The sequence below is a fragment of the Uranotaenia lowii genome, chromosome 3, assembly GCF_029784155.1.
Source record: "Uranotaenia lowii strain MFRU-FL chromosome 3, ASM2978415v1, whole genome shotgun sequence".
NCBI classification, from domain to species: Eukaryota; Metazoa; Arthropoda; class Insecta; order Diptera; family Culicidae; genus Uranotaenia; species Uranotaenia lowii.
Genome location: NC_073693.1, coordinates 113,535,873 through 113,553,479, shown reverse-complemented (window position 1 = coordinate 113,553,479; position 17,607 = coordinate 113,535,873). Strand labels below are relative to the sequence as shown.

General features: G+C 41.0%; 1 protein-coding gene and 1 long non-coding RNA gene across 4 annotated transcripts in view; both read right to left on the bottom strand.

The window, feature by feature from the left end:
* The window catches only part of LOC129757656 (esterase B1-like), a 25,852-nt gene extending 8,245 nt beyond the window's left edge, over nt 1-17,607 (bottom strand). The window contains exons 1-3 of one of the 3 annotated variants that reach the window (XM_055754936.1): nt 17,280-17,607; nt 16,303-16,676; nt 15,246-16,232 (exon numbers count right to left, since the gene is read on the bottom strand). In XM_055754936.1, coding sequence (XP_055610911.1) covers nt 15,246-16,232; nt 16,303-16,676; nt 17,280-17,351 — 1,433 coding nt within the window. In that variant the 5' untranslated portion in view covers nt 17,352-17,607. The remainder of the gene's footprint in view (nt 1-15,245; nt 16,233-16,302; nt 16,677-17,279) is intronic. The other 2 variants (XM_055754937.1, XM_055754938.1) reach the window with 2 other exon arrangements.
* Nucleotides 3,102-5,647, bottom strand: LOC129757666 (uncharacterized). Its single transcript, XR_008739757.1, has 3 exons — nt 5,363-5,647; nt 4,437-4,566; nt 3,102-3,356 (listed from the first exon to the last, which is right to left on the bottom strand). It is a non-coding gene; the product is annotated as an uncharacterized LOC129757666 (long non-coding RNA).

The window sequence follows — 17,607 nt, the reverse complement described above, 5'->3', positions numbered from 1 at the left end:
TTGGTCTCCCTGTTCATGCCTTAAGTTCGGTAGTATGTTGGTGCAAATCTGTTCTTTTCAGAATCGTCAACGTCTCTTGGTGATAGCGCCCGTGAGATGCTGTTCAATTACTCCACCCACGTGTGAGTTCAAGGTCGAGCCATTCGTTAAAAAAACAGAGGCTAACAGAAATATCCAGCAATATTTAGGAACTAATCTTAATTCTAGGTTCAGACCCAAAAAAAAAACCGGGGAAAGTCATCAATCATTGCTGCAGAAAAAAAGGTAATTTATAGACTTGATTACAAACCTTTGTCTGTATGAACCTGGAAAAATAGCAAATATGATAACATTGACTAATTATAAATAAGTACCTTTTATTTACTCCTCATCAAATTTATGAGTAAATTCTAGAAGTGAGGGTATTCAGTTTCTCATAATCACTGATCTACAGCTATTTCATGAGAGTACTGCTTAAGTTTAATCAACTAACATAGAATACATTTCGTAAGATTTATAAGAAAACTTGCGCTCTCAGAAGATCACTTTTCCGAGAATGTCATTGGGATTGAACATTAGATGTGGAATAAAATTTTGGGATTTAATTTTCTCAACCCTGACCATGTGTTTCGGTGCACAGCTTGCAATGGCTGGTGTTGTACAGAACAAAGGAAAAATTAATTTGAAAAGATAACTGTGATCGAAAAAAGTGCTGAGTTAGTTCAGCGAAAGATAGCGTCTATGTAAAGATCTATCTCTAAAATTTGACCTGCTTATAATCAGTACTATAAACTGTGTGGCTTGTGATATAGCTCAGTTGGCAAGTCTGTTGTCTCCTGAGCCGATGTCCGCTAGTTCGAGCCCAAGAGTAAACATCGAACACAGTTGTACCGGATAAGTTTTTCAATAACGATCCGCCAACTGTAACGTTGATAAAGTCGCGAATGCCATAAAGATGGTAAAAAGACTATAATCGAAACAAAAAAAAAACTGTATTCGGAGGAAAGTCTTAAATTAAACTGAATGGCTGATTGAAAGAAAAAATATCCTTGACTGTCCAGGAATGAGTGTGTAGGGAGCTTTTATGTGTGAGAGAAGGTGAGAAATTGAAGAGTTGGAAATTGGAAATCAGTTTACTGAGAGAGCTTAAGAAGAAAGGATGATTTTTAGAAATGAAGTAGAGGATTCGCGATGATTTTATTAGCGTCAGGAGGCACATCTATAGAATGTTTCCGGAAATTGAATTGGACCAGTCAGTTTGCTACCCAACCCCGTTTTTAAAACAAAAGCTTCGTAATAGATTAGTGCTCACGTTAGAATAAATATCTTGTAATCATTTTTTTTTTCGGTTATGAAAAATAATCTTTTAAAAATATCATGGCTTCTTGTGAATTGTTGTAAAGGAGTACACTGCACAAGTACATCAAATTATGTACGGCTTTTTCCAAATAAGCCAGCGTAACAAGTACCATACGTTACATAAAAAAATTTGATTACTTTCACAAAATTTTGCAGCCATAACATGGTAAACACAAGCATTTTCTGAGTGAAGGGAAGTTTTATTTTCATTATATGTAAGCGTTGCTAGTCTCTCGAAAGAGGTCTCAGCGATTTTGTGTGTAAATTGTAGTTTATCGTATGCAGTGGGATTTCTGGGGGTTGAACTATTCCTCTGGAAGGCGAGACCATTAACCAGAAGGCGAAAAGTACGCAGCCATCACTACCGGTTCCACTACTCACCACCAGAGACCGTAAGCTACCTGAGCGAAGCGAAGAGGCAAAACGGCGAACAACCAAATTAGACGAGGCAAGAAAAGGCGCGAGGCGAGAGCAATGACCGGCTGGAGTTCAAAGCCTGCCGAGAATAACGTCCATCGGCATTTTGGATTCAAACTCTGGCGAAACAACACAGAACCAAATATACAAGTGTTACAATACCAGAAGCCGAAATATTTGGACATCAGGTACAACCCGCCATTTTGCTCTCGCCGATAAACCCCAATAACTAATCTTTGGATCCTAAATTTAGGACCCCGCTATTTTTGGATAGAATTCCAACCCTGATTCATCGCCGTCAATTCGATTTGAATCCACCGGGACACCCGTCTGTACGCCGCTGTTTGGAGGTTATATCTGCCGCTCCACAACGATAAACCCCTCGGCGGCCTTGGAGATTCAAATCTTCCGACATTCGGATTTGAATCAGCCGTTGACTTGCCGCATCGCATCCGTCGCTGGTTTGGGCTGAATTCCCACCGGCGAACTTCGGATCAGGTCAACAACAACTTCGTGCCTGGTTCAGCACCCAAGGTGGGGCCAGGTACGCCACAACCTACCGTGCGACTGTTCGCTTCTGCAACAACTCTGTGCCTGGTTCAGCACCCCAGGTGGGGCCAGGTACACTAACTCACCGTAAGATCGCTACGCCTCTCGATAGTCGTTTCACCGAGGACGCCATCAACGAATCGCCGCGTCGGTGCAAGGCTCCGACCTCTTCGAACCCGAGGTTGAACCACAACGAGGATTGGATCCAGGTGGTAGCAGCAACAGGTCAGACAAAACTTATTTTTATATTGTGAAGTGGTGGGCAAATAAAACCAAGCTTGGATTGTAACCAATAAATTAATGTGTTAAGCTAGAAGGTGGAGTTGTTTCTTCCTCCGGAATTCTCTGCATTTTGTATTTTATTCAGTAAGCTTGCCGACCCTAGGGATTATATAGGGAATCTCTGAGTCGCCTGCCGACTGACTAGTGGCTAGTCTTACACTTTGGCGCCCAACTAAAACTGCCTTACTTTGCAAATGCACAAGCGATTCACCAGTATCCGTTGCAGAATTCTCTGGGAAAACATCCAAGCTTGCTTTTGTTTTATTGCACAGTAATTGGACAAATTGGTTCGATTTACACTGCTTTTAAAATAATTTTAATTCATAAAGAGGGGTTCTGGTGTCAGAGGAATAAGGAAAACAAGATTGTTTTTAAGTAAACCGAAGTTGCGTTAAATGTTTAAAATTTAAAATTAATTTCATTGATTTTGGAGCGTCTTTTATCAGTGCTGTGTGTTTCGGAACAAAATAAAAAGACCAGAAAGAAAATAGTTTATTTCAAATACTTTTCAACTTAGGCTATTCATACGTACTATTCATTTCTGTTCTTTTCATTTCTTGTGTTCTTTCTCTGTTCTTTGGATTTTTGTCATTTTAATTAATTAATTTCAACTTACATTACCATTCATGATGGAAGAGAAACTGAGAGCACAATACTTCTCAATGAACCCAGCTCATTTGTCCGAGGTAGAACTTGACCATGAATTGCGTGTCCGTGATGTTGTTATGTCCGGTCAGTCCCGTACTAAACAGGAGCGTAGATTACGTGAACTGTTGAAAAGTGAAAAAGAAAATAGAAATGTTGATTATAAAAATGTGTGTGAAAAAGTGTCAGATGAAATTAATACATGTGGATTAAGTTTGCAAGAAACTAGAAACGCGCTAAAAGGATCCAAAGCTAAGAAAATTCCCGATCAAATATTTAAAACCAAATTATTGCACATTTTCTTCAGAGTAGAACGTCTTAAACAACATACTAAGGAGGAAGATGAACTCAATAGCATTGCAATCATTGCTAATGAATGCATCAACCTTCTCAGTATGTTCTTTTCGATCGTTTCCCCGATTCAAGAAGTTAGAGAAGTTGAATTAAGTTTGATTAATGAGAGTATGCAAGCTCCGATTGAAGAAGTTGATGATCCTATCAATGAAGAAGATCAGGAATTAAACAACGAAAACGAAATTCATTCTGAAGCTAATGTGAGTGGTCATAGTGATGAAGATCGCGAAAATATTGCAGGAATCTTAGACGCGAAAGATGAAGCAATTATTAAGCTTGTGGGGGAAAATGAGCAACTGAAAACGACCGTAAGTCGATTATTAGAGCGTATTTCTGCTCTCGAAAACGCACGCGAAAAAGATAGAAAATCAATTATCGACAATATTAAAAAAAATAGCAGCTCTGTAAGATCGGAAACCGGGGAAAAACGAATGGGTATTAAACCGAATAATTTTGAAGATTGGCTGAAGCAAAAGGGTACTTCATTGCCAAGTCTTGTTGACCAGGAGGTGATCGTGAAAAAAGATCGTTTACCTATCCACAAATGGTCCATACGCTACGATGGCATGGACAACGGGAGGAAAGTGAATGAATTTCTCAAAGAAGTTGAGTTCAATGCTAGGTCAGAGGGATTTTCGGAAGCAGAGTTATTTGCATCTGCCCACCATCTGTTTACTAGAAAAGCTAGGGCTTGGTTCATGGAAATAAACGGGTCCAATGAACTACGCACGTGGGAGAATCTTGTTACCGAACTAAAAAACGAGTTCCTGCCAGTCGATATGGACTTTCAGTATGAGAGGCTTGCTAACGCGCGAAGACAGGGTTACCATGAAAAATTTCAAGACTATTACCTTGATATGGTCCGCATCTTCCGAGGAATGTCCAGGCAGTGGGACGAAGACCGTAAATTTGAAGTCCTGTTCCGGAATACGAGGGAAGACTGCAAAACCGCGATGCTCGCCGCCAACGTTGACTCCGTTCCTAGAATGAAAATATTCGGTAAGAGATTCGATGCAATAAACTGGCAAATATATGCAAAAAAGGAATCCCGATTTGCGGGGAGATCGAATGCGCAAATCGAGGAAATAGACGATCAAAGAAATAGATACGCGAACGAATATAATTACAGAAATAATAATCAACGAAACAAAAATGAAAATTACAGAAATAAACAATATTTTCCGAACAAAAATACGAATTTTGAAAAAAGAGCAATCACGAATCAACAGTTTAGGAAAGATGACAAAATAGAACGACATTCAAAGCACGATAATCCGAGGTTTACTTCCGGGGGAACCCAGAAACCGGGTCCGAGTGGAACCAGCGCAATTCAGAAAATTGTTCAAGCGTATATTCCAATTAAAAAGGGTCTTTGCTACAATTGTCACGAAGAAGGTCATAATTTCCAAGATTGCAGGAAACCACGTAATGTTTTCTGTTGGAGTTGCGCTTTTCCAGGATTTGCTACTTCGGAATGCCCGTACTGCGAAGTAAAAAACTTGAATCGAACTACTCAGTGAGGCGGAGTAGTTACGAAAGTTCGTCAAAGCCTCAGGTCTCACTTCCAGATCCAACAATTCATCTCCAACAATTGGGTTATTCAAGGGTGGTCAGTCAAACGAATGTTGACGAGATTGCTACATTGCTCGTTAAACTCAGTAACGACGCCAGGCCTTTTACGAAAATCCAATTGATGGGGATCGAATTGATTGGGCTTCTGGACAGTGGAGCTGCCCGAACTGTAGTGGGCATTGGGGCGGAGAAAATTATAAAATACCTGAACGTGAAGTTAGATCCGACATCGGTCAATTTGAAGACTGCTTCCGGCGAAGACCTGGAGGTATTGGGGTGTGCAGATCTTCCAATATCTTTTAACGGCACTACGAGAATCCTGAACCTGCTTTTCGCACCAAAGCTCAACCGAAGGTGTATCTTAGGGTACGATTTTTGGCGTAAATTTGGAATTTCCCCGTCGATCCGTGACCAGCCAATGGACGTGTTGGACGATGGTGCAAACGAAGTTGCAGAGCTGGAGGAGGAACTGACCGATGAGCAGAAAAACAGCCTGGAAAGAGTTAAAAAAATGTTTATAAATGCGGAACCAGGAAAATTCGGGAAAACAAACATTCTAGAACATATTATCGAATTCAAAGACGAATTCAAGGATGCACCACCGGTGAGACAAAATCCATACCCTTGGAGTCCGACTATCCAAGCCAAACTTCATCAGGCCTTGGATGGTTTGCTCAGGGATGGAATTGTCGAACCGTCGAATTCCGATTGGGCACTTCCGGTAGTGCCAGTGGCAAAGAAGGACACTTCTGAAGTCCGGATATGCCTCGACGCCCGCAAGCTCAACGAGCGAACAAAGCGGGATGCATACCCACTGCCACATCAAAATCGGATTTTGAGTCACCTTGGTCCGGTCAAATTTCTTTCTACCATAGACTTGTCTCAAGCGTTTTTCCAGATTCCGTTACATCCGGATTCCCGGAGGTACACGGCCTTCTCAATCCCAGGCAAAGGCCTATTCCAATGGACTCGTTGTGTAATGGGTCTTTGTAATTCACCCGCAACCTTGAGCAAGTGTATGGATAGAATACTGGACCACGGTGCACTCGAACCGGAAATATTTGTATATCTGGATGACATTGTTGTGGCAACTCAAACCTTTGAGGAGCACATCCGAAGGCTTGAGGACTTAGCTAAGCGGTTGCGCAAGGCAAACTTGTGCATTAATGTCAAGAAATCGAAGTTCTGCTGCCAAGAGTTGCCGTATCTTGGGTACATATTGTCCCAAGATGGTTTACGGCCTAATCCCGATCGCGTACAAGCGATCGTTGGATATCAGGTCCCTAAATCCATCAGACAATTAAGGCGATTCCTCGGTATGACTAATTATTATCGACGGTTTATCCAAAACTTCAGCCATATCATAGCACCTCTTACCGACTTATTGAGAAATAAGCCTAAGAGGGTGCAATGGACCACGGCAGCAGACGAGGCCTTTCGAGCTATCAAGGAATGCCTGATATCGGCACCTGTGATGGCCAATCCGAACTTTGCACTTCCATTCACCGTGCAAACGGATGCAAGCGACAATGCTATTGCTGGAATTCTCACGCAAGTGCACGATGGAGAAGAAAAAGTGATAGCTTACCATTCAGAGAAGCTGAAAGGAGCTGAGCTGAACTACCATGCGGCTGAAAAGGAAGGACTGGCTGCACTTCGTAGCATTGAAAAGTTCAGGGGTTATATAGAGGGCACCAAATTCAATTTGGTGACCGATTCTTCTGCCCTGACTTTTATAATGCGTTCGAAGTGGCGATCATCCTCCCGTTTGAGCCGCTGGTCGATCACGCTGCAGCAATTTGATATGGAGATCCGCCACAGAAAGGGCAAAGATAATGTTGTCCCAGACGCACTATCACGTTCAATTGAGTCGCTAGAATCTTATTCTGAGGACAACTGGTACAAAAAACTGCTTGCAGGAGTTAAAACAGATCCCGAGAAATATTTAGACTTCAAAATCGTCGATGGCAAGTTGTACAAATTTGTTGCATCTAAAGCAGATACCATGGATTACCATTTTGAATGGAAGCAATGTATTCCAGCCTCCATGCGAACTCATATCATGGAAGAAGAGCATGAGAAGAATCTCCATATCGGATACGACAAATGCGTCGAGAAAATTAAACGTCGCATGTGCAGCGACATTCGTCGACACATTGCTAAATGCATTCCATGCAAACTGAATAAGCATTCAACAGTGGCCAGCAATCCGGAAATGGGGAAACAGAGAGTCGCCACAAAGCCCTTCCAAATTATTTGTATGGATTACATACAATCTTTACCACGGAGCAAGCAGGGAAACAGTCACTTGCTAGTCGTCATGGACATTTTCTCCAAGTATTCCCTTCTTGTTCCGGTCAGGAAAATATCGAATGTCCATCTGTGCAAAATTTTGGAAGAGCATTGGATCAGGCGGTTCTCTGCTCCCCAAATCATAATATCAGACAATGCCAGCACGTTCTTGTCCAAAGAGTTCCAAAATTTTGTGACAAAATACGAAATTCAGCATTGGACGAACGCTCGACACAGGAGTCAAGCTAATCCTGCTGAGAGATTAAATCGCACGATAAATTCCATGATCAGATCATATGTGAAAACTGATCAAACTTTATGGGACAACAAGATTTCTGAAATCGAGTATGTGTTGAATAATACCGTCCATTCTTCTACCAAATTCAGTCCACATTGTATAGTTTTCGGCCACGAAATCGTAGCCAAGGGTTCAGATCATCGACTAGAATCAAACGAGGATCTAACCGATGAAGAAAGAATCGATAAGCTAAAAGGAATCAGTAAAAAAATAAGGGATCTTGTTTTTGAACAGCTTAGAAAAACCCACGAAGAAACTAAAAGGCGGTACGATCTTCGCCATAAGCGCTACTCGCCTACTTTCCAAATAGGCCAACGCGTATTCAAGCGTAGCTTCCGGCAGTCCTCAGCGGGCCAGAAGTTTAACGCGAAATTAGGACCCCAATATGTGCCCTGTGTAATACAAGGAAAAAAGGGAACCAGTTCCTACTCCGTCGCGGATATTCAGGGAAAACCACTAGGAGTTTTCTCTGCAGCGGATTTAAAGGCATAAAAGCCAAAAATATTTAAAAAAAATACCGATCAGAGCTAGCAGTAATAATATGCGTTCAGATTTCTTAAAAAAACCCCACATAACTCACCCACAGTGTTTTGGAAAAAAAAGTGCTATAAACGAGTGCAAAATTCTCAGGAAAAGACGAAAACAGTGTTCAAATTAAAAAAAATAAAATAAAAAAACTCACCTATCGTTCCTTTTTCGTTAAAAAAGTGCATCCTCAATTTTGTGTTTCCTCTTCATTTGTCCTAAGAGCAATGATTCAGTGATCGTCTCACCATTGGATATTTTTTCCAAATTTATGTTCTTCGTCAAATTAAAGTGCATCTTCCATCGTATCCGTGCATATTCGTTGTGTGTAAACCTGAAAAAGAAAAGAAAATTTTGTGAAATAATCGTGAATTCGGTTAGTAATCAGTGTCAAATTTAATTTATTTTATTCTAGTGATTGTATGTTATAAGAAAAAAAAATAGCTTAAGGATCCAAACGTAAACAAAGAAAAATCAAATCAGTTCTTGTTAGTGTTGTTAGTGGTCAATAAAATTCAAATGTCACAAGGTCAACGAACGAAGTGAATTGTGTCTAGGTCAAGGTTAGGTCGATGACGTCACACCACGAGATTTCGGTCAGCAAATAAATTTTCATACTTACCTCATTTCACAGCAAATCCAAGGATCTACCCCGGAGAACCAGCGGACCTCATGTTTCCCAGGAACTATCGGCCAATAGCTTCCCAAAACCAACCATGTATAGTGGTTTTCCATCGCGCGCACCTTGGAAATTGCCGAATTTTAATTTTCTCCTTCCGTACTCACGCTTTCACTTTCCTTGTTTCGATGTAACTTCTTCTTTTTTCTCTCCTCTTCCGACTGACATCCGTTTGACAAGTCCGACATATCCAACTGACAGTTAATGATTCGAGCACTTGCACTGAAAAAAGTTTTCTCAGTAGTTTTAATTGAATCGCAACTCCGACTCCGACACAATGTTGTCCTGTTCAATGTTCATGCTTCTCATGACTGTGATATATTTATTTGAATTTTAGCTCCATTTAATTAGTTTAATACAAAAAATAAATTAGTTTTTAATATTTTTATTGTTATTTATTTTAAATTAAGTTTTATCAATTTTTAGAATTTGTAATTGTTTTAATTTTGTTTTTTGGAATTTGTAATGTACTTCTAAGCATTCTGTATAACGGAATTGAGTTGTGGGAGTTATCAAGTCCTTGTGGCTTGGTATTTAATCGCTGGAGACCGGAGTCTAACGACGCTGATGGTCAGTACAGGACTATATGTCCCGAAACAGAGAGGAGTCGGTTTTACCGATGATGATAACTTATGACCCCGATACTCCAATCACACTCCTAGAAATTATACACGTTTTCCTTTGAACTCTGTAATCCGGGATCTAGTACGTGTGTTTAAAATTTTTTATCAGCTACCGTAAAGCTCGGTCACTTCAGTCCGTGAGCAGTAAAACAAGTGCAGTGCTGGTTCAGAGCTATGTGTTATTGGTGTAATTGTTTCTGATTTGCAGTGGTTCGTAGGAAAAAATATTTACTTGTAAATATTTTTTTCCCAAGCAGGGGGAGAGTGTAAGCGTTGCTAGTCTCTCGAAAGAGGTCTCAGCGATTTTGTGTGTAAATTGTAGTTTATCGTATGCAGTGGGATTTCTGGGGGTTGAACTATTCCTCTGGAAGGCGAGACCATTAACCAGAAGGCGAAAAGTACGCAGCCATCACTACCGGTTCCACTACTCACCACCAGAGACCGTAAGCTACCTGAGCGAAGCGAAGAGGCAAAACGGCGAACAACCAAATTAGACGAGGCAAGAAAAGGCGCGAGGCGAGAGCAATGACCGGCTGGAGTTCAAAGCCTGCCGAGAATAACGTCCATCGGCATTTTGGATTCAAACTCTGGCGAAACAACACAGAACCAAATATACAAGTGTTACAATACCAGAAGCCGAAATATTTGGACATCAGGTACAACCCGCCATTTTGCTCTCGCCGATAAACCCCAATAACTAATCTTTGGATCCTAAATTTAGGACCCCGCTATTTTTGGATAGAATTCCAACCCTGATTCATCGCCGTCAATTCGATTTGAATCCACCGGGACACCCGTCTGTACGCCGCTGTTTGGAGGTTATATCTGCCGCTCCACAACGATAAACCCCTCGGCGGCCTTGGAGATTCAAATCTTCCGACATTCGGATTTGAATCAGCCGTTGACTTGCCGCATCGCATCCGTCGCTGGTTTGGGCTGAATTCCCACCGGCGAACTTCGGATCAGGTCAACAACAACTTCGTGCCTGGTTCAGCACCCAAGGTGGGGCCAGGTACGCCACAACCTACCGTGCGACTGTTCGCTTCTGCAACAACTCTGTGCCTGGTTCAGCACCCCAGGTGGGGCCAGGTACACTAACTCACCGTAAGATCGCTACGCCTCTCGATAGTCGTTTCACCGAGGACGCCATCAACGAATCGCCGCGTCGGTGCAAGGCTCCGACCTCTTCGAACCCGAGGTTGAACCACAACGAGGATTGGATCCAGGTGGTAGCAGCAACAGGTCAGACAAAACTTATTTTTATATTGTGAAGTGGTGGGCAAATAAAACCAAGCTTGGATTGTAACCAATAAATTAATGTGTTAAGCTAGAAGGTGGAGTTGTTTCTTCCTCCGGAATTCTCTGCATTTTGTATTTTATTCAGTAAGCTTGCCGACCCTAGGGATTATATAGGGAATCTCTGAGTCGCCTGCCGACTGACTAGTGGCTAGTCTTACATATATTATAGTCAGGTGATAAGATTTCATCCGATGCTTGAGTGCAAATTGCAATACTTGAATGAAAAGCGAGAAAGCTTGAACGATCCCATCCATTTGTTCGAAAAAAAAAGCCCGCGTATCTCGATACTTTGGTTGTGCCTATCAACATCTAGTTTATTATTTCGTTCAAGAGAGTATGATGCTGGAATTCAAGATCGAGTGGTTCAAAAAAGGTGTTGCCAAATATAGTCAAACCCATTATGTAAGCCTTGGATATCCCGCTACCAACATTTATTGTCATAAGAAGTGTTGTCCAACTGTAGCTTTAGACTTTAGACTCGACTTGATTATAGCGATGCCCGTGTCTGAGTACAATGTGCTTTTACTTCTCGATGCGATATAGACTATGGAAGTAATTGGGAGTTATGAGCGTGGCTGCCAGTTTGCCTAAATTGTAAGTAGTTAAAATGTGATGCATAGTTTGAAATTACGCAAAACCGAATACGCAGAAAACAATTTTGACAGCATGACATTAGTAAATGTTATTCCCTCGATTAAGAATTTCCTACCTACCTTCCTAAGGGTAGGTTAAGGATTTCAGCGAAATAATTTTCTTTTTTGCTTTTTCCTGGGAGAAGAGGGGAGATGTGTGGTAGTCTATTGAACGATTGTGGTACATAAAGCTGTATAGTGCGAGAGTGTTAGTTATGTCCCATCGCTCTCCCGATCACTGCTTGAATGTGTAAGCGTCCACCTCTCGCTGGGCTTCATTCAGTAGTTAACACTGCGGGAGTTAAGAGGTGTGTTGCTTGTTGGGTGATTCCTTGTGAAGGACCAGCTCGCATACTACACAAGAACGATATTTATAAAAGTTTTCAAATGAACAACCGATGAGAAGTTTTTGTAGATGTGACACTCGAGTAAACCGTGATAATTTGAAAACATATCGTACACAGGAATTGAGAGCAACGCGTAATCTGTTCAGAGATCGTTCAGAAGCATTAGAATATAGAAAATCACTATATATAAATAAAGGGAACACGTAAGTCTTGAATAGTTTCAGTTTAGTTTGAACGTCCAGATGATATGTCGTTAAGTTCAACCTTTTTATCGAACCATAAATTTTGCAGCATTGAGCATTTACTTGGCGGTTCCAGGAAAGATCCCGATCAAAAATTATACCGAGGTTTTCAGCATAGTCATCGAACTGAATTACCGTATTGTTGAGAACTAATTGTGGCAAATTTGAGAAAAGTAACTGTCTTCCAAAAAACAGAGCCTTAGTTTTTGAAGGATTTATAGGTAGGAGGTTCAGACCATTCATTTATTCTTGCGAGATCTTCATTTATTTTTGAATAGAATTCACTGAGATCTACAGCATTTTTCTGACAAAGATAAACTTGAGCATCATCTGCAAAGAGGTGGATTGAGCAGTGTTGTAGGACTGTTGGAAGGTCATTTATAAAAAGTGAGAAAAATAAAGGTCCAAGAATTGATCCTTGACAATGAGAGAATCGAAAAAAACAATGGGGCTGGCAACGATTTAAAACCGATTTTGAGTTGAAAATCTTGCGCTTTCTTGCATTCCTCCGATAGGTACACATAAGGAATCGAATAAATCCAAATTGGTGTAGTGTTCGATCAGAATGGTTTCGGTCACCTTGATATTCCATTTATGCGCCTTAAAGTATAGTGTCCATATGAGCACCTCTTAAATGATGCCAGTAATTTGTACTTTTGTTATTTATCTATCTACCTATCCAGTGTACGTCTCGCGAACCCCAAATCCGATCTATTTCCTCACTAAAATTATTAGATTTCATTGTGTACTGTAAAAACTGAGAGTTAACTAGTGGAACATCAACCAAAACAAAGCTAGGGCTACCGACTTTAAAACATTTGTTTTAGCTGGCCGGTATGTTCTATCAGAATGGTTTTGGTCACCTTGATATTCCAGTAATGCGCCTTAAAGCATAGTGTCCATCTGAGCACTATAATAATGTTGCAATTCTATTGTTATTTCAATAATGATTTAGCGAGAAAAGTTGTAATTTTAAATCGAAATAAAATAAAATTTTTCTTTTTGGTTGACCGTGCTTAAAATAAGTTTGGTTTTACTTTTACCCCCAAATAGTCTGCCCAAACATGTAGTTTTCATCGCTAGAAAAAAAGTTAAATTTCTGTTCGTATATTGCGTCCACTTAGGTAGGAAAAAGCTGTTTTTGTAACTTGAGGATATCATAATTGCATAAAAATATAGCTACAAATATGCTTGCTGGATTGCTATGAAGGCTGCCCTAGAGTTGATCATTAGAGTTGATCATTCTGCCACTAATAAGTACTTGAAAATTTATACATTTTTGAACATCCTTTTTCAGGCAAAAGTTCAACTCAATACTAATTTCAGAAAATATTGAGTTTCAAAACAATACATGTTTGTAGAAGACGTCACTTTAACAGACATCGTTTCAGAACACCTTTCCCCGGTTCGCCCATCGAAAAGCACAGCCGGTTTTTCATTTGCACATGTGATGCAATGTCATGCCAGGAATCCATTGAAAGGTCATCGGGCCTAAGAACCTTAAAATACTTCGGACGAGTTGGAAGTGTTGAGAAATGCTTTCAATCGGGAACGATCGGTTAGATGCAAGTCGAGTGAATTGCGCACAATATTAATTTGACAACACAGCGCGGCGAGAGGAGACTTCATCTGCCAAACAGAAAACTTGCATAGTTTTATACTGTGTGAGATTGAATACGATGTTGAATACAGTATTGTACGAAACCTAGTGGCAAACTGTATCTGGGAACATATAGACAAAAGATATAACGCCGAGTAATGGTAAGAAAGATCTAACAACTGGTCGCAGTAGTATCTCCCTAAAAAAAAAAGTTGTCTTAAACAAGAGTTAAAAAGTTTTTTTTACTTTTGGGATTACTCACACCTTAACAAGTAATGGGCCAAGAAGAATTCTGGCCATAACAATTTAATTTTTAAAATAAACGAACTAGTACCACCATTCAATTGGACGATTGGGATCGGTTGAATCGACAAAGAGGATTAGGACCAAGGGCTGAAGAACGGACAACCTAACGGAAGCGATGTCAACCGGCTGTGGCAAAGGCATGGAGAACTCCGGGTCATGCATTGGCGATAGAAGAGATAACCGCAATGAGATGAGAACTCTCGAGCGGACTGTGTCTTATTAGACAACTGTCCATATGATGCGTCGATAAATCCCTTATCTTCAACAGCAGCGAGGCTACTTTTGCAGCGCGGAAGTGGCGAGTAGTGGAGCATCGACTGGCTTAGCTGAAGCTCACTCACACACAGCTACATACGTACGCCGGTCAAGAGAGGAGTTTTTCAGCCAGCTGAAACGAGGTGCTCAGTAAAATTTTTGAAATTGAGTACGCGAAAGATGGAATGCTCATTCTGGTAAAAATCTATCAGAAGTCTGGAACGGCGGCTCAGTTAACATGCGGAAAGGCTATTTTCTATAAAGAATAGAATTCGGTATTCACTCAAAAAAAAAATTCGATGAATACGATTAGATAATCCGTGAATTGGAAAGGATGCGTTCAGCCATATCACACGAATAAAAGGTGCACGCTTTACTAAGCACAATTCCAGATTGATTCAAGGTCGTGGGGCTTGTGATATAGCTCAGTTGGCAAGTCTGTTGTCTCCTGAGCCGATGTCCGCGAGTTCGAGCCCAAGAGTAAACATCGAACACAGTTGTACCGGATAGTTTTTCAATAACGATCCTCCAACTGCAACGTTGATAAAGTCGCGAATGCCATAAAGATGGTAAAACGACTATAATCGAAACAAAAAAAAATTCAAGGTCGTAAAAGATACTTTGCTGGTCCTCTCCAATCAGAAGTAACTATCTGACAGAGATAAAGTGCATAATTTGGGACGCTGAAGCTGGAGAGGATTTTGAAGAAACTTTTTCGCAAAGCTTTCATGTTTCCAAGTTCAAATAGTAAATTTCTGACTGAAGTGTGAGTTAAGGACGTTAAACTAAAAACTTCCTGCTCTTGAACATAAAATTGTTACGGAAATTGAAAAAAATATATGCCAATCAAATCCTTGGCCAACTTTTTTTGCTTAATATCTAAAATTCTCAAAATTCGGGGTTTGTTAATGGTTGTTTTTAATATTTCTTCAACCAATTTTTCAAACTTGGGCAAAGTATTTTCCAAAGCCACAAAAACAGTCTACTTACAGAAATTGGTACGAAAGCTCATCCGCGTGACACGCCCCAGGAACATCCAGCTGCAACAGCTTTTTGTACATGTTCAAATCTCCATCGAAGCTGAAATTGTAATAGTACAGCGGCGACTGGTGCTGATATCTGGAATGCAGCTCGGCGCATGTATTAGCCAAAATACCGAAATGATAGTCGGTCATCAGATCGGCAAACTGCGGTAGCGTATGTTTGCTTACGTTTTTGTCACCGAAGTAGAACTTTTTTATTTCTTCACCAAGTTCGGTGCTGGTTTTGGTTCCCGGATTGACGTTCACCGTACGTGGAATTAAACGGGCCATGTCGTTGTCGTACAGTTCAAGTTTTTTCTTTGCATCTAGAAGCATTATAGTGCCCTCTCGATTATTGTTTCCCATCATTAGGGGCATGCTTCCTAATGAGTTTGGTTGTTTGAGGGATTCTATCGGTGGTTGAGTTACTATTGCGTTTTCTGCGTTTGGTTCTTCTACAACCGGTTTAAACGGCATCGGTAGCCCTCGGATACGCTCATCCGGAGTGAAAGTTCCCAGAACTAGACCTACGAGGCTAGCGGTCGGTGCCGTCATCAAGGCTTCGAACAGTTCTTCATCGGATGTTCCCTTACATCCAACCAGTTTGGCTAAAGTCTTAGCTTTTTCTATGGAGTGAAGCTGCAATACCCATTCCATAATACTGTTTCCGCTTTGACATATTGCTTTGTGGAAGTATTGTCGAGAGCTTGGCGAAAGCATGTGTAAATGAACCGAGGCAGCACCGGCACTCTCGCCAAAAAGTGTCACGTTTTTGGGATCGCCACCGAAGTTTGAAATATTTTTCTGTACCCATTTCAGCACCAGTTGTTGATCTTTTAGGCCGGCATTCCCTTCGATGCCTTGGCTCGGTAGGTGCAGGAACCCTAGGGAACTAAGTCGATAGTTACAGGTGACGGCAACTACGCCCTCCTGGACCAGATATTCCGGGGAGTAACTACAAGATTGGTGCAAAACGAGGGGTCAGTAGAATATTTTTTGTAAACTAAATTCAACACAATACTTACCAATCGCTGTTACCACTGCCAAACATGAAAGCGCCCCCATGAATGAACACCATCACCGGAAGAGGCTTGGATTCAACATCGTTGTTCACCCGCGGCGAGTACACATTCAAAAAGAGACAGTTTTCGGAACCTTCGATTTCCTGGGTAAACGAGTTGCGACTGAAGCATGTGTCCCGCTCGGTGCTGCAGTCCAAAATTGGATATTCAAACTTTTCCAAGGGTTGCGGGGCCTTGAAACGCAAGGCTCCCGTTGGCGGTTTTGCGTATGGGATTCCCCGAAACGCAAACGAATCCTCCCCATTGGGAAGTTTTTCCTTAACCCCGGAAACGGTGCCCTGGGCGATTTTAACATTGATACGGGACAGTGCACTCATCTGTGGAAAATCGGGGTAGGTACACGGTTTGGTTTTGATGAAAAGACTTCACTGGCAAATGTTAAAGTTGCTTGGTCGACACACTTCGTTGTTCAAGACAAAATAATTGAATTTTAAACAGGTTTCATCGGATGGAAAGCTCGTAAGTACTTCAGCTACAATGTTATCGACAATATTGGATTTCTCGCTTTGAGAGATGGGAGGTACTTGAACCGTTTCTACTACTTGCTTGCATAGATTTATTATCATCAACACACTTAAAAGTTACTTAGTAACCGTTAACCTTTACAAGGCTGACCTCCTAGACAAATAATTTGTTAGTATGGACTTGTCAACTGCATGATTGCTTTTCAACAACGTTCGAAAGATTCAAGATAAGTGCTATCTTGACCATTTGAAGATTGCTTGCTACAGAAAAGCCTACGTGGGTGAAGGTTTGAAAATGTCCTTCATGGTTTGTGCTTTTAGCATTTATTAGTGACACCAAATAATTTTCATCTATACCAAGGAAAAATTAAACACGTTAAGTTATCCAACATGAAGTGCTTTCCATAACCAATGAACTAACTACTGCTCCAGAAACTAAACCAGAAGAATACTTGCCAGTCTCAGATTAGAAACAAGTGCAGCGTGACGTTGCAAAATGCACCCGAGTGCTTGTGATGTGTGAAACATAACTTGTGAATGATGAAAACATAAATATTGGTACGAACTCTGGAGCACCGGTTCAATAAGCTACAAACACTCGTTGATAACACCGAAAGCACTCACTGTTCGACAGATAAATTCAATAAATACTAAACTTGAAACTTTCACGCACTTTTTATCGATAACCTAATCAATCAGGTCAGGAGCATAAATTACTGTTCCATTTTGCTCATAAAAATTGCCACTATACCACCTCAATCATAAACCGCCCAACGATACGAGG